The sequence below is a fragment of the Rhinopithecus roxellana genome, chromosome 5 (genome assembly GCF_007565055.1).
Source record: "Rhinopithecus roxellana isolate Shanxi Qingling chromosome 5, ASM756505v1, whole genome shotgun sequence".
Lineage (NCBI taxonomy): Eukaryota > Metazoa > Chordata > Mammalia > Primates > Cercopithecidae > Rhinopithecus > Rhinopithecus roxellana.
This window is the reverse complement of record NC_044553.1, coordinates 139,568,463-139,588,430: the sequence shown is the minus strand read 5'-3', so window position 1 is coordinate 139,588,430 and position 19,968 is coordinate 139,568,463. Positions and strand designations below refer to the sequence as shown.

Here is a 19,968-nt window from a genome sequence, read left to right as displayed (position 1 = left end):
TGTGCTCCAACCTGGGCAATAAGAGCAGAACTCCATCTTCCAAAAAAAAGAAAAAAGTGAGTTAAAGAAATAAGCATATGTTTCACCAAAGAGAATATATCAAGATAGTAAGTAATCACATGAAAAGATATTCAATATTATTATGCATTAGGGAAATACAAATTAAAATGATCCTTTCACTGCACATCTATTAGAATAACAGAAATAAAAAGTAATGGTAAGACTAAATGCTAGTGAGGATGCCAAGAGATTGGATCATTCTTGCATTGCTGGTGGGAATATAAAATGGTACAACCACTTTGGAAAACAGTTTGGCAGTTTCTTATAAAAGAAAACATGCAATTACCATATGACCCAGCAATTGCATTCTTGAACTTTATCTCAGAGAAATGGAAACTTACGTTCATACAAAAACCTGTACACAAATGTTTATAGCAGCTTTATTTATAGTAGCTAAGAACCAGAAGCAGCCTAGATGTCCTTTGATGGGGAAAGAAGGAAACTAACTGTGGTATATGCATACCGTGGAATACTACTCAGCAATAAAAAGGAATGAACTCCTGGTACATGCAACAACTCAGATGAAGCTCAAAGGCATTATCCAGTCCTAAAAAGTTGCATAATGCATGGTTCCATTTATATTACATTCTTGAAATGACAAAATTATAGAAATGAAAAACAGATTAGTGGTTGTCAAAGGTTAGGAACAGAACATGGAGATGGAGGCAAGGTAGGAGGGAAATAGGCATGCTTATAAAAGTGCAGCATGAAAGATCCTTGCAGTGATGGAACTGTTCTGTATCTTGACTGGTGGATACATGAATCTACACACTGATAACATTGCATAGAACTAGATATACACACACACACGAGTACATATAAAACTGGGGAAGTCTGAATAAGATTGGTGAATTGTATGAATGTCAATTTTCTGATTGTAATGTATTAGAGGAAGAGAGTTCGAGAGAGCGATTACGGAAAAAAATGTACAAAAAGGTTCCTTAGGGGGACGATAATGAGAAAAAGGTTGAGAAACACTGTGTTAAGCCAACCTTGTATAAATTGGATAACTCAGTTTAGTCATTATATAATTCTCCTTTTCATAAAACACTAGATTCTCTTTGATAATTTGTTTGGGATTCTTTTATCTGTGTCCGTGATTGAGATTATTCTGTATTTCTCCTTTTAGAGACTGTACATATAAATTGGGTACATATTGTCAGGTTTTGGTGTCTAACCTTGCAAATGCTAACCTTATAAATTTAATGAGTAGATGAGTGGCCTTTCTTCTTGTATACTCTGGAGTAGTTAGTGGAAGATTAAAAAAATTTTTTTCTGGTGAGAAGGTTTTAAGTGTTGGTTCACTTAATTACAAGGTTACTGGACAAGTCAGGTTTTTAACTTTCTTCTTGAATCAGTTTTGAAAAGTTATATTTTACTAGGACTTCTATAGTTTTATCTCTGTTTGTGTACTGGCATAAAGACATTTATTATTTCCCTTCATTGCCTTCTAAATATATTATTTGTAATTGTGTACCCTTTTCATTCCTACTGTTATTGGTGCTCTTTTTAATTCTATTTGTCTTCTCTAAGAACATTTTAGCTGTGTGTTTTAAAAATGTTTAATAATTTATGCTTTTGTATTTTTTCCTTTTCTAACATTCTTTGATTTATTTTGTTCTACTTTTGCATGTTAATAAGTTGGGAGCTTATTGTATTAAGTTTCAGTTGTCTTCTAATATAAGCTGACTATATTGCTTACATATATTCTTAAAATTTTCACATATAGTATTTTCATTATTGCTTGACTCAAAATATTTCCTGATATTTATTAAGATTTCTTCTTTGACCAGTGAATTATTTAGAAGTATGTTTCTTAATTTTTAAATTTTCCAGTTTTTTAAAATCTAGATACTAGTTAACCAGACAACTGGTTAGATAACTAGATACTTAATTTTATTGTGACCAGTATTTGTGGTCTGTATACCAAATTTTTGAAATGTGATACAGCTTGCTTCATGTCAAGTGATAGCATGTTATCACTTGTCATAAAAATTCTTGGTGTTATTATAAAAAATATGCATTCTTCACCAGTTGAGTGTAATGTTCTATGATCATTAGATTAGATCAGCGTGTTCATTTTGTTGTTTAAAGTTTCGTTTGCAGGCCGGGCGGGCGCGGTGGCTCAAGCCTGTAATCCCAGCACTTTGGGAGGCCGAGACGGGCGGATCACGAGGTCAGGAGATCGAGACCATCCTGGCTAACACGGTGAAACCCCGTCTCTACTAAAAAAAATACAAAAATCTAGCCGGGCAAGGTGGCGGGCGCCTGTAGTCCCAGCTACTCCGGAGGCTGAGGCAGGAGAATGGCGTAAACCCGGGAGGCGGAGCTTGCAGTGAGCTGAGATCCGGCCACTGCACTCCAGCCCGGGCGACAGAGCGAGACTCCGTCTCAAAAAAAATAAAAAAATAAATAAATAAAATAAAGTTTCGTTTGCTTGCTGATATTTTTGCTTGCTTGATATGTTAATAACTGAGAGGTGTATTTTAACATCTTCCATTATGATGATGGACATTTCTTACTTTCTTACAGTTCTGTCAATTTTTGCATTAATAATTTTGAGGCTATGTTAATAAATATATCCAATTTTAGAATTACTATATTTCTGATCAATTGTGCTTTTTGCCATTTTGTTTTAAAGTCCATCCATAATCCGTAACTCTGTGAGCTTTTTTTCATTAACATTTTGTCTTACATGGCTTTCCCATCCCTTTACTTTCCATCATTGATAATCATTTATATTTTAGATATATTTTTTGTACATACCATGTTAAATTTCATTTGTTGATTCAACCTGACAGTCTTTTTTCTTTTATCTGGAATGTTTAGTCCATTTATGTTTATTTTTAAGTACTGATATAGTTTTAATTCTAACATCTTACATTCCATTTATTTCACCTTTCTTTCCTACTTTAGGGATATTTATAGTTTTTGTTTGTCTAAATTGTCTTTATTTTTTCCCTTGTTCTGTGAAGATATTTCACTGGGTATGTAATTCTAACTTCATAGTTATTTTTCTGTCTATACACTGAAGTGCACATTGGCTTCTCCTGCTATGGAAGAGGTGGTAGTCAGTCTAAACAGTCTTCTTTCGAAGGTAATGTATATTTTCTCTTCGATGGCTGTTAAGATCTTCTCTTTGTTTTTGGTCGTATGTGGTTTTGGTGTCTGTTTGTAGATTTATTTTTAGTTACCTTGCTTGAGATGCCTTGGAATTTCTAATCTGACAAGTAAAATCTTTCATAAATTCTGGGGAATTTTCAACCAGCATTTTTTCAAGTATTGCCCCTCTACCATTTTCTTTCTCCTGTCCTTAGGAACTCAGATTAGGTATCTATGAGGCTGTCTCACGCTGCCCTCCATGTGTCTCAATCTCTCTTTCGCATTTTCATCTTTTTGTCTATGTTATCCATTCAGTTTTGTATTTACAGTAGTATATTTTTTTCTTCTCTGGAAGTTTATTTAATTCTTTTTCAATTCTACATGCTCCTTTTTCATATTTTTAATTTCCTTTCCTATTTCGTTAAACAGATTAAACATAATTGTGCTTTTTGCTCAACAATTCTAGTGTCTGAAAATTCTTTGCAGATCTCATTCTGCCTGTTCACCCCACCCACCCACACACGTTGCTGGTTCTTGTTCATGGTAACTTGATTTCTTATGCATTTTGTGATTTATTTATTATGTGCACATCAACTTTGGAACATTCTGTCTGAGGAGGCTGGTTTGAAGGTATCTTCCTTGCAGAAAGGATTACTGGCCGGGCGTGGTAGCTCACTCCTGTAATCCTAACACTTTGGGAGGCAGAGGCGGGTGGGGCAGATGGATCACTTGAGGTCAGGAATTAGAGACTAGCCTGGCCAACATGGTGAAACCCGTCTCTACTAAAAATACAAAAAAAAAAATTTGCCAGGGATGGTGGCAGGAGCCTGCAGTCCCAGCTACTTGGGAGGCTAAGGCATGAGAATCACTTGAGCCCAGAAGGTGGAGATTGCAGTCAGCTGGGATTGCATCACTGCACTCCAGCCTGGACGACAAAGCAAGACTCTGTCTCAAAAAAAAAAAAAAAGTCATTATTATAGTATTTGCTTTTCCTGGATGCCTGAGGCTACTAACCTGGAAATACTTAAACTAGTCTCAACTTGGAAGTTTTTCAGACCACACAAGTAGTTTTAGCTGCACACCCCTGTGTGAGACAATTTGTGGTTATTAATTCTCAGGAGATATTTTTTCCTCTACTCTTCACGCAATCCTCAGTTAGACAATTTTCTTTGCTATCTCCAGCTAGGGGGTGGAGGTTATTTCTAACTTACCCTTTAAGCCTTTTAGGAATTCTCACTTTATGCATCAGCTCTTCTGTTCCCCATCTTCGGTTGGCCCTAGGTTCTTTATCATTTGCCTTCTTCATAAGAGGTTTGGAAAACTCAAGAGTCTGGTTTGTTCAAAATCTTGAGAGTAAAAATCAGCTTGTGTCCTCTGTTTACTCTTCTGGGGTTGCAGCTTTCACTCCGCCTCTGATGATTCTTTACTTTGTTGCTCACCCTGTGATGTATTTTAAATAATGTTATTACATTTCACAAATATTTTAATTTTGTTTCCATAGTAGTTTAAAGTATCTAAACCACCATACTATAGGAAATGGCATCGTATAGCAAACTTTTATAAATTTAGCTTTGCTTTTTAATTTTGGTTGGTTTATAAAAAAATTTTTTTTTCTTCTTTTTTAGTATTTTAATGTTTTTCTGTGTTTGGGGTGAGGGTTATAGATACCAGTCCAATTTTAATATTCCGTATTTAGTATAGACTGTTACGGAATGATTCGTGGTGCTTCTGTTCATATAACCAACAAATATTTGTTGAATGTCTGCTTTATACCAGGCACTGTTCTAGGAATGGGGTTATAGAAGTGAACATAATAGATAAAAATCCCTGCCCTCTCAAGGAGCTTGGATTCTAATATGGAAGACATGGGCATGTAGTACATTAGACAGTGATAACACTAAGGAAAAATAAAGCAGGGAAGGGGACCTTGCTTCTTTGGAGAGAATAGCTCAGGAATATGCAGAAAGGGTGACGTTTTTAAAGAAAAGAGGATATGAGTGATGAACACTCCAGAAAAAGGACGTAAATGCTTTACAAATGCCTAAGAGAATAAGGAATGAAAAGTTTTATATTTATACTATTGCAAGCATTGATGTTTATTCTTTCTTCTCTCTTAAATCTCAATTTTTCTTTTTCTACTTGTTTAGTTTTCCTGGCAGGAGAACTGACTTTATCATCTTGGGCAAGTTTCTTAATGTCGTTGAGTTAAAATAAGACTACTGCCTATCTCTCAAGATAGACGGATGAAACAAGACATTTGTAAAAATACCTGACATTTGATGGGTACTCAATACATGGTAGTTTCTCTTGTTTTCATTCTTCCTGTCTTATCTAGGCTGTTTTCAGCACTTGTTTCAGTACCTGTTGGTAAATTTGCAATGATATGATTCTTTTTTTGTTTTTATTTTTATTTTTGCAATAGTTTCTCTCTTGTTGCCCAGGCTGGAGTGCAATGGCGCAATCTCACTGCAACGCCCACCTCCCGGGTTCAAGCGATTCTTGTGCATCACCCTCCCAAGTAGCTGGGATTACAGGCACCCGCCACCATGCCCAGCTAATTTTTGTATTTTTTTTAGTAGAGATGGCATTTCGCCATGTTGGCAGGCTGGTCTTGAACTCCTAACCTCAGGTGATCCACCCGCCTCGGCTTTCCAAAGTGCTGGGATTACAGGTGTGAGCCACTGTGCCTGGCCATAATGATATGATTTTTATGCAGCACTGTGGAGACGGCGTGTGATAGGAAATTAACTAAAGACAAATTAGGAGAATTGGAAAGTTTCAAATTTGAAAGATTTTAAAAAACCTTTCTAAAGTAGTTTTTAAAGTCTGATTTAAAAACCGAGCTTTGTCCATTTTTCCCTTAAAGGTATTTTTCATTGTATTGCATGCAGGTTGGCAGCCTCAGTAAATTTCCATTTGTATACGTGACAGTCAGCAGAATCTCCAGTTACAGTCAACTCAAAGCAAGCAGGGGCATGCCACATACATGTTCATATATAGTTATATGTCTACTCTTTATCCTTTAACCTAAACTGGCTCTAATGTTTCAGTGTAAATTGGTGAGTTTTTTTGTGCCACTACAAATGGAGGAAATGTAACAGTGAGGGTGAAACTGCAAGATTCCTGTAGTTTGGGGTTGAAAGAAGCTGAAATGTAAGTTAAGAAGTAAAATTAGACCCTGAAGTAACTTGTGTTCCTTTAGTGATATTTTCTTTGATCGGAGAGTCCTGGGACCTTACTTTTCTGTCTGTCTGTCTTTTTTTTTTTTTTTTGCGACGGAGTCTCGCTCTGCTGCCCAGGCTGGAGTGCAGTGGGGTGATCTCGGCTCACCGCAAGCTCCACCTCCCGGGTTCACGCCATTCTCCTACCTCAGCCTCCCAAGTAGCTGGGACTATAGGCGCCCGCCACCACGCCCAGCTAATTTTTTGTATTTTTAGTAGAGATGGGGTTTCACCGTGTTAGACAGGATGGTCTTGATCTCCTGACCTCGTGATCCACCTGCCTCAGCCTCCCAAACTGCTGGGATTACAGGTGTGAGTCGCCGTGCCCAACTGGGACCTTACTTTTCATACTTGTTTTGATACTGATTCACCATGGGGTCTCAGTCAATCAGTTTTCTCTGTCTGTGTCATGAGTGATACTCTCCATACAAGACTTCCTTGCCTTGTATGACTGTTGAGATTTCATAGGATGTGAGCAACATCAAAGTAAGATAAGCACTAAAGACAAAGTACAACTATTTATATTGTATGCTTTTGGTTTTTGGTCTCTCCCCAGCCCTACCATTGACCATACCCTGCTGGACATGCCCTTCCTTTGACTCCCTGGGGAGATGCCCTCTGACTTCTGAGAGCAGCTGGACCACCCATTCTGAAGACACCAGCAGTCCTAGCTTTGGATGTTCGTATACAGACCTGCAGCTCATCAATGCTGAGGAGCAGACGAGTGGTCAGGCTTCTGGGGCTGACTCGACTGGTAAGATGGAGCTCTAAGCCAGAGGGCTTTGCAAATCACTGTTGGTGTACCCAAGCCCACTTTTAAAGTCCTTTTAAAAATCGCTGCAGCTGGCTTCCTTTGCAGAATGAGTTCAGGTGTTGTTATCCAGTCAAAAAATTAGAACCCAAAGTGGCAAGAAATTGCATTGGGGAAGATGTATACACAAATTGGATCCTTGGTTGGCAGATTATTCATACTGGGTAACCATTTGACAGTGTATCTTAATATGTTGTTTTCTGACTGTTTGGTATAAATACCATTCTCTGTCAATTTATTTTCTTCTGGGATTACTGAACTATGTGTAAATATGTACAAGGCTGAATCTTTCATCCTACTACCCACGCATCTTGCGTTTTCAATAAGAGGGAGGTAGATTTAAGCAGAAAAAAGCAAATGTTACGTGAAACAGAATGAGAATCAAGACTCAGCCACTGTGTTCAGACTACAAATCATTTTGCAGTTAAGTGTTTATTCTGTTGTGCCTTGGTTGAGTGATACGTCAATCGGCAATGCACTATACCTCATTTATTAAACTTTCCAGTAGGCATAAGATGGAATGCTGGCTTTCTTTGCAGGTGGAATATGGGTCTGTTAACAAGTGCTGAATTACAGGCAAGGTTTGGAAATGGCATTGGAAAGATTCTTGGCGTTGGAAAGATGTTCTTGGTGTTTTGGTTATTTGGCCCAAGAGATTGGTTTCTTCTGAAAGTGATGAAGTTACTGCTCGTTTCTCTGTGGATGAAATTACCCAGTGTGTTGACAGCATTTGTTTTTCCTTCTCAATGTTGTTCAGAGTTTCTAGGTCATTTTTAAGCTTTGGATGTTTGCCCTCATGCTATGTGCCATTAAATTTTACAAGTATAAAGAGGGATCTGTCTTGCAGACTGAGGGGTTCAGGCAGGATTTGGTTTGGTATTTGATAATGTTGCAGAGAATCCTAGTTTATCATGGACCCGCTTTGTCTTCAGAAGCTGTGGTTCTTTATAGTGTTTTGTTTTCAGACACTCCTTCACTTCTGGTTTGTCTCTGTGGCTGATGATCCTGGTCGGTGGCTGAAATATGCCCCCAGGGCCCCATTTCCACAGTGGGGGCATCTCATGGATGCGAGCACACCTTCAGCAGCTGAGGCTGTTAGGAATAGAGGCTGAGCTTGCCTCCCTGCTTCACTTTTCATTGCTCTCGGCCCCCTTTCCAGGGAGGAGGCACCTAAGCATTGGTTCAGGCTACCCAGACTCCAGAGCCAGACTTCTCAGGTTCAAACCCTGATTCTGCACTGACCAGCTATGTGACCTCGAACAGATCCTTACTATCTTTATGACTCTATTTCCTCTTCTGAAAAATGGGTATACCTCACCAAGTTGTTATCAGCTCCAAATGAGACGGTTTATGTAAAATAGCTTACATGATGTTTGACACAGAGTAAGTGTCCATCAGGGATGAAACAAGTTCTCTTTCCTGCTGCAAGGTTCTTGTTGCTTTGGAGAGTTGCAAAACGGGCCCCTCGCTGAAGGAAAAGACAAGATCTCTAGGCTTAGGCTGTTTTTTATTGTCTTCTCGACTTTCTTATTAGATGAAAGTTGCTTTAATTCTTGGAGGTTCAAGTAATGAAAATCAGAGCCCTAGCCTGAACTAGACATTATTAGTCTGCTTCCACAGCTTATCATTATTTTTAACATCTCCTTGTTCTAAAGTCATTCTAACAGTGTTATAGTTTGCATCAAGAAAACCTCCCGTGTTTTGGTTAGGGTCCTGGCAGGAAGCAGATGGTGCCCTGAAAATGTTTATCTGGAGAGAGCTTAATGAAGGGACCACCTACAGAGGAAGCAAGCACTGGAATCATAGAAGAGGGGCTGCCCAACAGGAGCTATGGCGACAGAAAGGACAGAGCCACTGTAGAGATTTGACCAAGCAGGGAGATAGGGAAGAATAAGTTCCCGGATCTGGTGCTGGTGTTTCCAACTGGCAGATCCTAGCCTGAGGCCAAAGGGCATGAAGCCCTGGGGAAGCAGCCCACAGAAGTCAGTCACCAGAGCAGATAGAATGGATCTGAGGTTGCAAGTGGGGAACAGGTGTGTTGGAATAGCCAGCACACGTGGTCCTCATGAGGAACTAACTGGCCCCTACACCAGAGTTTATACCAGAGACTCAAAGGCAAATCTGGGACTGGAGAATGAGGAAGGATGCTCTTATTCAACAAGAGGCAGTTTCCATGGCTACAGGGAGTGTAGAGGTATGGCTTTTTGGCAACCATCCTCTTTTTGGTTTGTTTGAGGCAGAGTCTCTGTCACCCAGGCTGGAGTCTGGTGGTGCAATCTCGGCTCACTGCAACCTCTGCCTCCCAGGTTCAAGTGATTTTCCTGCCTCAGCTTCCCGAGTAGCTGGGATTACAGGTGTGTGCCACCATGCCTGGCTACTTTTTGTATTTTTAGTAGAGACAGCGTTTCGCCATGTTGGTCAGGCTGATCTCAAACTCCTGACCTCAGGTGATCCGCCTGCCTTGGCCTCTCAAAGTGCTAGGATTACAGGTGTGAGCCACCACACCGAGCCCCATCCTCTTTTACAGTAGTAATAGTTATAGATAGCATTTAATGAGTGTCTGCTGTGTGCCAGCATATGAGGTGTATGATCTCTGGTTTTCACAGCAGTGCTGCGAGGCCAGTGTCATTCTCCCCATTTCCTAGTTGACACCGAGTCTGAGAAAGGTAAAGCAACTTGTTAAGAGAACACCACTGAGAAATGGATGACCTGAATTTCAGTGAAACTTCCAAACCCTTTTCCAGCCAGTTTCCAAACCTGGCAGTGCCTCAAGTCACCGTAGTTAATTTATTTGCTATGTTACCCCCCAGACTTTCTGTACAGATGTGTATAGAGGATGCATACGAGCATATATACAAGCGATTTAAAACAAGATGTGTAGCAGGCAGAGCTTGAGGATAAAGCTCATTTGTCCTTAACAGATACGCATGTTTACAGATAACTGCTGTGTACCCACAGTATTATGTTCTGTAAACAAGTTTCTGGGCATTTTACTTTGAAATCTCCCTATTCTTTAGTAATCAAGCTGGGACCCAGGATGGCCCAGGTGCTAGGGAATGCTTCCATCTGCTTTGACGATGCAGTCTTCCTTCACATCTCACCTCCATCTGCCCTCCAGGCCCAGAGGTGACAGGTGGTATATCTCCATGAGCCTGGGAAAGGAGAGGCAGTGAAGTGAGTCGTCAGAGAGCAGCTCCGTAGGCCGTGGAGTCAGTGTCTGGATGCATCCTGAGCTGTGGTAACCTATGAGGCTCTTCTAGAACATCCTGACGTGTGCAAACAGGGTAGAGTTCTGGCTTTGAAAAGTCTTTAACTCATCCTGGGTCCCAGAATAGGAGGAGGAGAAGGAAAGACAAAGTTTAGGAGAATGAACAAGTATTTTTCAATCTGTGACATTTCTCCATTTATGCCAGTAGCAGGGAATTTAAAAATGCTTTCAGTTGTCCAGGCGTGGTGGCTCGTGCCTGTATTCCCAGCACTTTGGGAGGCTGAGGTGGGTGGATCACTTGAAGCTAGGAGTTTGAGACCAGCTTGACCAACATGGTGAAACCCCATCTCTACTAAAAATACAAAAATTAGCTGGGCGTGGTGGCGTGCCTGTAATTCCAGCTCCTTAGGAAGCTGAGGCAGGAGAATCGCTTGAACCCGGGAGGCGGAGGCTGCAGTGAGCCGAGATCGTGACACCGAACTCCAGCCTGGGTGACAGAGTGAGACTTGGTCTCAAAAAAAAAAAAAAGAAAAGGAAGAAAAAAATGCTTTCAGTTGAGCTATTGAGAGCTCCTCCAGCCAGGTGATGCCCTGCCCTCTGCCTGGCACCAGGCTTGTGGCAGTGCCAACCTCTAGGAGTGCCCTGCTTTGAGGCTGGATGGTTCCAGTTGGGGAAACTGAATCCCCCTGGGGTTATGGCACAGATTCTCATCAGTCTGTCCTCCGGGTAAGTCATTTCTTCAGAGCTTTACTTACTTATTTGTAAAACGGAACTGAGCGATCCTGCTCAGTCAGGGTGACGGTACATATGAATGTGTTTCGTACAGTGCAAAGTGCTATAGGAATAAAAAAATCTTAATTTAGTATCTCTTTGCTTCATTTCCATTTGATATGGGACATAAGGATAATTACTGTCCACTCCTCTGTTACCCCCAAAGAGAGCTGTTACCCAGACTATAGCATGTGGAATGAGATCTGAGAAGGGCTTTGCATTTCTCAGTAGCAAGCGGTAAATACAGAGACGCTGTGGGGAGTTCGGTGTGACTGGTTTCTGTGCTTGGGGAACCTTGGGAGGAACTGCCTTGGGGAGATGTTTGTCATTGTCCCCCTCTGCCCCCGTGCCCCTTAGCATTGCAGAGGGTGTTAGAGGGTGAAGAGCTCCTTGGAATTGCAGCCTCATCTGGAGCTCCCTCAGCTGAGCTGGGCTTTTCCTGGTGAGAGCACAGTGTGTCAGGGTAACCACTGGGCACCTCATGTTCTGTGAGTCACCTCTTGTTTGGAGAGGGATTGCGGTGCTCTGGGCCCAGCCTATTTGCCTTGGCCCCCTTGCTTGGTAGTGGGCTGCCGAGAGCAGAGCCTCAGCCTCCTCCCTGTCACCTGCGGCAGAGTTCTGCCGGGATCTGGCAGCCCCGCAGGGCAATCTAATTCCCAGCGTAATCGTGGAGGGAAAGACTCTGATCAGCCTACACTTTTTTTCTCATTTTCTCACCAAGGGGATAATTAGTAGGAAGGCAAACAAATCCCCTCACCTTGGTTAAATCACAGGGTGTGGGGGGCAGAGCTGGAGAGTAGTGTTGATGTTAGCTCTGAGGTCTGCTCTCAAGAGCAGACGGCAGGAGAAGATCCCAAACAACATTTCACTCCACTCTTACCTCTCATCTCCACAGGTGTCTCCTTTGTCTAGACAAGGTGGGCACACCCTGCCATTTTCACCAGTCAGTGTAGCTCTGTAATGCCACTAGGTTCATGTGGGTTGGTGAACAGTAAGAGGGTTGAGGGAATAAAAGCAAACCTTGTGCCTTTGAAGTTCATTCCAACCAGGGAAGAGAAAACACGTGAATGCTTGCACACAAGCTGCTCTTAAGTAGTAGGCTTTGGTTGGGTTCTTTTTTATTTTTATTTTGAGACAGAGTCTCACTCTGTCACCCAGGCTAGAGTGTAGTGGCATGGTCTCGGCTCACTGCAACCTCCACCTTCCGGTTTCAAGTGATCCTCCCATCTCAACCTCCTGAGTACCTGGGACCACAGATACGTGCCACCATGTCTGGCTAATTTTTGTATTTTTAGTAGAAATGGGGTTTCACTATATTGGCCAGGTTGGTCTTGAACTCCTAACCTCAGGTGATCTGCCCACCTCGGCCTCCCAAAGTGCTGGGATTATAGGCATGAGCCACTGCGCCTGTCCAAGTTCTCTTTTACGCATAAGAAAAGTATAGATTTAAGTGTAGGATTAGAATGCTCAGATATGTGTAAACTGAGGAATGTCAAGACTGGATGAAGCACATAGCAGGTGTTTAATAATTGTTTAATATATCCTTGAATGGATAGCTTGAGATTGCAGGTGGTGTTGTGCCAAACCCCTATCAACTCTAGTGGGGATGGCATCAGGTTCAAGAGGCTGAAGAAAAGACCCAGGGCCAGCAAACAAGACATGGGCCTTTATTGGAGGCTTACATGCAGGGAAGAGAGTCCAGTGGCGGGAGACTGGACAGAACAGCAACCACTTGCAAAAAGCATGCAGTTTATATAGCATTTTCAGTTAGCACCATTTTGCTAACTACCTCCACCTGGCAACCTTTATTCAACCCAGAACTTGGGGCCTTGATCCACTGTATAGCCTGTGTTCCTTGGGATGGGCTGGGGGCTCAGATGTTCCTCATAGACAAGGAACAAATCCCCAAGTTGGCTACGCCAGGATTCCTTAGCTCAACACACACATTCACGTGTGTCTGCCATACGGGGTCCTTCTCAGGCTATGCTTATGTTATTGCTATCAGGTGGATTTGCCATACAGGTGGCTAAAATCATCTGCATCCCTGACATTTGTATCCCACTTGAACTTAAGAGTCCAGCATTTCCCAAAGTGTGTCCCATGCAGAAGGCCAAAGAGATCCAGATGCTGAGGCCAGCATGTTAGGTCATGCTGTGCCCCCTTTGTTGGAGATTTATAACATGTATTAGCTTATTAAAGACTTTGAAAATTCCTGAAGTTATATGTATGTAGATGTATAATTTATATTTATATACATGTAATGTATACACACACACACACATATATACATTTAGCTTTTCATTAACCTCTACTCCCTACTTGGTCAGATAGTGGTGTTCAGAAACCCAAACATACATAAATTGGCAAATCTGACTTGGAAGTACAGGCCATTTTAGCTGTGTTTTCTAACACTGCTAAAGTGTTAGAGAGCTAGGGAAACCAGAAAGAAATATTTTGACAACCTACCTGTATTAGTTAACTTTATAAAGTTAGCCTTACTTTGTCTCTTGCTCTGCTAAACCTCTTGGCCTTTTTAAAAAATATAAAATTCTAGATTCAGCAGACTCAAAACTATTTTGCCAAACTTTCTTTGTATTTAAACCCCCATAGGCTTTAAAACAAATTTAGACCAGATGTTCTTGATTCATTTGCATTTAACGGATCACAGTGGACTTCTGCCAGAGCAGTAGGATATCCCTAGAGATTTTGAACTCAGTTTTTTTCTCAGAAACAAGTGTTTGTATTCCATTTGGATTTTAGAGTCCAGCATTTCCCAAAGGGTGTCCCAAAGTGATTTCCCAAAGTGAGTAGAGAGTTGTGGCCTGCGGAACCTCAAATTTTTGTGACAACTACTTTTTAGACGCTCAGAAAGGTTCTCTTGTCATTATTTATTAAGAGCGTCACCTGGGCTGCATGTCTCTGTACAAGATATAACATGTTTCTCTGTTGCCTGTTTTGCTGTCATCCTGCTGCAGCTCATAGAGCTGCAAACCAGAGTGGGGCCCAGATTCACAGGTAAACAGTAATTACCATTGTGCTTGATGGGATTACAGGAGATTTTTGTCATTCTTAAGGCACATCTCTATTTTATGATATTTTTTAACCTTGAATATATTTTGCTTGGAAAACAAAAACAAGTTAACTAATTTTTAAAATTCTTTCTCCTAGCTACAAAAGTCAGAGATACTCATCTTCTTCCTGAACAGTATTTTCCTTCCTTAAAATGGAAGAACAGCAGAGCAGTTTTTTAAAACAAATCATCTTTTCACTGTTTCGTTAACAAATACAAATTTGGCCTCATTTCTGTTCTCATGTATTTTTGTCTTCATTTGTTGTGCATTTTAGATTTTAATCCTTATTAAAACCAAAAAACTCTAATGATTGCTTTGTTTGAAGCTTTTTCCAGGAGGTTCAAAAGTTTCTCAGAAACACATATATTGAGTTCTTACCATTTATCAGTTACTGAGAATACAGAGAAAACTAAGCTATGTGATATTTTCCCATGAGGAAGTGATAATCTACAAACAGCTTTTTTTTTTTTTTTGCCATTAAAAGGATTTTTATATGTAATTTGTAAAATTGTTTCTATGTGTCATTGTTTCTACTATGTGCCAGGAATGTCCTATATACTTTATATATATATAATCTCATTTAATCTTCACAATTTAAAAGTACATATTGCTGTCCCATTTTATGAGTTCAGAGCCAACAGCTCAAGAGGTTAAATGATTTGTCAAAAGTCACACAAATAGAAAAGTAGTTGGGATTCAACCCAAATCCCTCCTGGGCTCATCCTGCGCTATGCCTGGTGTACTGTGGGAGGCTGGTGTTTGTGAACACAGTCACTTGCTGGAAGGAGCAATTATAGAGAGCCTTCCCCAGATGCAGTGCTGCCTCCGTTGCATTTCCCAGGAGCAATATACAACCCCCCTCATGTGCTTATTTTACTGGACTGCAATTCTTTGTTTAGGAGTCCTCTGCTGGACCGAGACCTTTGTGGAAGCAGGAACCACCTCCATTGTATATCCCCAGCATGTTGCCTGGCACATTGAAATTACACAGTGGATCTTTGTGGAATAAATTAATCTTTTTTTAATTTAAAAATTTAAAATTGTGAGTAGATAAATTATATGTATTTATGGGGTACAAAGTTATGTTATGATTTTTTAATATAATGTGGAACAATTAAATCAATTAACATATCTATCACCTTAAATACTTATTATTTTTTGTGGTGAGAAGACTTGAAATGTATTCTCTTAGCAATTTTCCAGTCTAAAATACAGTATTAGTCACTGTATTCATCACACCGTGTAATATATTTTCAAGAAATAAAAACCTTATTACTACTGTCTCATTGAGGCTTTGTACCATTTGACCAGCATCTACCCATTCCCTGCATCTCCCCAGGCTCTGGTAACCACCATTCTACTTTCTGCTTCTTTAAGTTCGGTTGTTCTACATTCCACATATAAGGGAGAACATGTAGTACTTATTTTTCTGTGCCTGGCTTATTTCACTTAGCATAATGTTATTCACGTCCATCCATGTTGTTGCAAATTACAAAATATTTTTCTTTTTAAAGGCTAAATAGTATTTCATTGTGTATATATTCCACATTTGCTTCATCCATTCATCCACTGATGGACACTTAGGTTGATTCCATAACTTGTGTATTGTTTAATAGTGCTGTAGTGAGCATGGGCATGCAGACATCCCTTTGACATACTGATTTCAAATCTTTTGAGTAACCCAGAACTGGGATTGCTGGATCATATTGTAATTCCATTTTTAGTTTTATGAGGAGCCTTTTTCATAATGGCTGTACTAAATTACATTCCCACCAACATTATACAAGGGTTCCCTTTTCTCCACATCCTCACCAACACTACTGATATTTAATCTTTTTGATAATGCCATTCTGACAGGTGTGAGGTGATATCTCATGGTGGTTTTAATTTGCGTTTCCCTAATGGTTATTGATGTTGCATATTTTATATGTATATATATTTATATATATATGTATTTGCATGTTAGCCTTTTGTATGTCTTCTTTTGAGAAATGTCTTTCAGGTCCTTTGCCTATTTTAAAATCAGATGATTTGTTTTCTTTCTATAGAGTTGTTTGAGTTTCTTATATATCTTGGATATTAATCCCTTATCAGATGTGTGGCTCGCAAATATATTCTCCAAATTCATAGTTTGTCTCTTCCCTCTGTTGTTTCCTTTGTTGTACAAAAACTTATTTTGATTTAATCCCATTTGTCTTTTTTATTTTGTTGCCTGTGCCTTTGGGGTCAAATGTAAAAAATCATTGCCTAGACCAATATTGTCTAGTTTTTCCCTTATGTTTTCTTCTAATAGTTTTACAGTTTCAGGTCTTATGTTTAAGCCTTTAATCCATTTTGAGTTGATTCTGTATATGGTGTGAGATACGGGTCTAATTTTATTCTGCATGTGGATATCCAGTGTTACCAACACTATTTATTGAAGAGATGATTCTTTTCCTAAGGTGTTGGCACCTTTGTCAAAAATCAAATGACTGTACATGTGTGGGTTCATTTCTGGGCTTTCTGTTCTGTTCCATTGGTTAATGAGTCTATTTTTATGCTAGTATTATGCTCTTTTAATTTCTATATCCTTGTAGTATAGTTTCAAGTCACGTAGTGTGATACCTCCAACTTCTGTTGTTTTTGCTTATGACAGCTTTGGCTATTTGGTGTTTGTTTTGTTTTTAAGTCAATGTGGAATTTTAGGATTGTTTTCTATTTCAATGAAAAATGACGTTGGAATTTTGATAGGGATTGCACTGATTCTGTAGATTACTTTGAGTAGTATCGTCATTTTAACAATATTAATTCTTCTAATCCATGAGCACAAGATATCTTTCCATTTATTTGTATCTTCTTAAATTTATTTCGTCAGTGTTTTATAGTTTTCACCTCTTTGGTTAAATTTATTCCTTTTTTGTAGATGTTGTAAATGGGATTGTTCTCTTGATTTCGTTTTCAGAACATTTGTTGGTGTATAGAAAAAGTACTGATTTTTGTGTGTTGATTTTGTGTCCTGCAACTTTATTATGTATATTTATTAGTTATGACAGTTTATGGGTGGAATCTTAAGTGTTTTCTATATGTAAGATTATGTTATCAACAAACAGTGACAATTTCATATCCTCCTTTTCTAATTGGATGCCTTTTATTTCTTTCTCTTGCCTAATTTCTCTAAGGATTTTCAATACTATGTGGAATAGAAGTGGCAAGAGTGGGCATCCTTGTCTTGTTCTAGGACTTAGGGAAAAGAGTTTCAGTTTTTCACTGTTAAATATAATGTTAGCTGTGTGTTTATCACATATGGCCTGTACTGTGTTAAGGTACATTCCTTTCATACCTAATTTGTTATTTTTTTATTATTAAAGAATGTTGAGTTTTGTCAAATGTTTTTGCTGCATCTAATGAGATGATCATATGTTTTTTATCTTTTATTTTGTTAATGTGATTATCAAATTTATTGACTTGCATATATTGAAACATCTTTGCATCCCAGGGATAAATCCCACTTAATTATAGGTGAATGATTATTTTAATGTGCTATTAAATTTAGTTTGCCAGTATTTTGTTGAGGATTTTGGAATTTATGTTCATGAAGGATCCTTTGCTATAGTTTCCTTTTCTTGTAATGTCCTTGTTTGGCTTATAAGAAGAGCTATGCTGGCCTCTTAAAAGAGTTTGGAAGTGTTTTCTCTTTAATTTTTTTAAAGAGTTTGTGAGGATTGGGATTCTTCTTTATTTAAAAACAATTTTTTTAAGACAAGGTGTTACTCTGTTGCCAAGGCTGGAGTATAGTGGCATGAAGACGGCTCACTGCAGCCTCAACCTCCCAGGATTGAGCGATCCTCTGCCCTCGGCCCCCCATGTGGTTGGGACAACAGGTGTGCACCACCACACCTGGCTAATGGCAGACTTCAGCAGTAAAGCCATTGGGCCCTGGAACTTTTCTTTGATGGAAGTTTTTTTTTTTTTTTTTTTTAATCACTGGTTCTGTCTCCTTATTGGTTATTGGTCTGCTCAGATTTTGTATTTCCTTGTGATTCAATCTTGGTAGATTACATTTGTTAGGGAATTTATCCATTTCTTCCAGGTTATCCTATTTTTTGGCATGTAATTATAATATTCTCTTAATATCCTTTGTATTTCTGTGATCAGTTGTAATGTCTCCCCTTTCACTTCTCATTTTATTTACTTGTGTCTTCCATTTTTTCTTAGTCTAGTTAGAAGTTCGTCCATGTTATTTTTTCAAAAAATCACCTCTTCGTTTCATTAATCTTTTGTATTTTTCTAGTCTCTGCTTCATGTATTTCTGCTTTGAGCTTTATTATTTCTTATTTCTGTTGACATCAGGCTTAGTTTGTTCAGCTTTCTCTATTTTCTTGAGGTGTACATTAAATTACTACTTGCGATATTCCTTATTTTTTTTGATGTAGGCGTTCATTGCAATAAACTTTTCTCTTAGAACTGCCTTTGCCACTCCCATAAGTTGTGGTACATTGTATTTCTGTTTTTGTTTGTCTCAAGATATGTTTAAATCCTTTTAGTTTCTTCTTTGATCCATTGGTTGTTCAGAGTCATGTTGTTTAATTTCTATATATTTGTGAATTTTCTGAACTTCTCCATGTGATTGATTTCTATTTGTTTACATTGTGGTCAGAAAACACTCTTGATATGATTTCAGTCTTCTTTAATTTAAAAAGACTTGTCTTGTGACCCACCATATGATCTATACTGGATAATGTTCTGGATGTGCTTGAGAAGAATGTATATTCTGTTGCTGTTGGATGGAATGTTCTGTATATGTTTGCTAGGTCCATTTGGTCTAAAGTGTTGTTCAAGTCCAGTGTTTCCTTATTACTTTTCTGTCTGGTTAATCTGCCCATTATTGAACATAGAGTATGAAGTCCTATATGATTATTGTATTGCAATACGTCTTTCCCTTCAATCTTTTAATATTTGTTTTATGTATTTAGGTGCTTCGATATTGGGTGCATATGTATTTATAATCATTGTATTCTCTTGATGAATTGGCCCTTTATGTTTTTTTTTTTTTTTTTTTTTTTTTTTAGTAGAGACGGGGTTTCACCGTGTTAGCCAGGATGGTCTCGATCTCCTGACCTCGTGATCCGCCCGTCTCGGCCTCCCAAAGTGCTGGGATTACAGGCTTGAGCCACCGCGCCCGGCCTAATTGGCCCTTTAATCATTATATAATGTCCTTCTTTGTCTCTTCTTACAGTTTTTGACATAAGGTCTATTTTGCCTGATATAAGTGTAACTATCCCAGCACTCTTTTGGTTTCCATTTGCGTGGAATATCTTTTTCTATTCCTTTACTTTCAGTCTATGTGTGTCTTTAAAAGGGAGGTGACCCAGCATATAGGTGGGTCTTATTTTTTCATCCATTCCATCACTCTATGTCTTTTTATTGAGTAATTTAATCAATTTACATTCAAGGTAAGTATAGATAGGTAAAAACTTACCATGCCATTTTATTAATTGCCTTCTGGTTGTTTTGTAGATTATTTTCCTATCTTTCTTCTGACTTCATTTGTGATTTTATGGTTTTCTGTAGTGGTATGCTTTGATCCTTTGTACTTTTGTTTTGCTCTTCTACTAAAGATTTTTTGCTTTGTGATCACCAAGAGGCTTACCTAGAACATCTTGTACTTCAGACCGCCTTATTTCAAGTTTATGATAACTTTGATTGTATATAACAACTCTACATGTTTACTCCTCCCTCCCCCCA

General features: G+C 39.1%; 1 protein-coding gene across 11 annotated transcripts in view; it reads left to right on the top strand.

Moving 5' to 3' along the window:
* The window catches only part of STON2 (stonin 2), a 177,567-nt gene that overhangs the window by 59,368 nt on the left and 98,231 nt on the right, over positions 1-19,968 (top strand). For all 11 annotated transcript variants that reach the window (XM_010364468.2, XM_010364467.2, XM_030930300.1 and 8 more), the window contains one exon: positions 6,940-7,137. In XM_010364468.2, the coding sequence (XP_010362770.2) occupies positions 6,940-7,137 (198 nt within the window). The remainder of the gene's footprint in view (positions 1-6,939; positions 7,138-19,968) is intronic.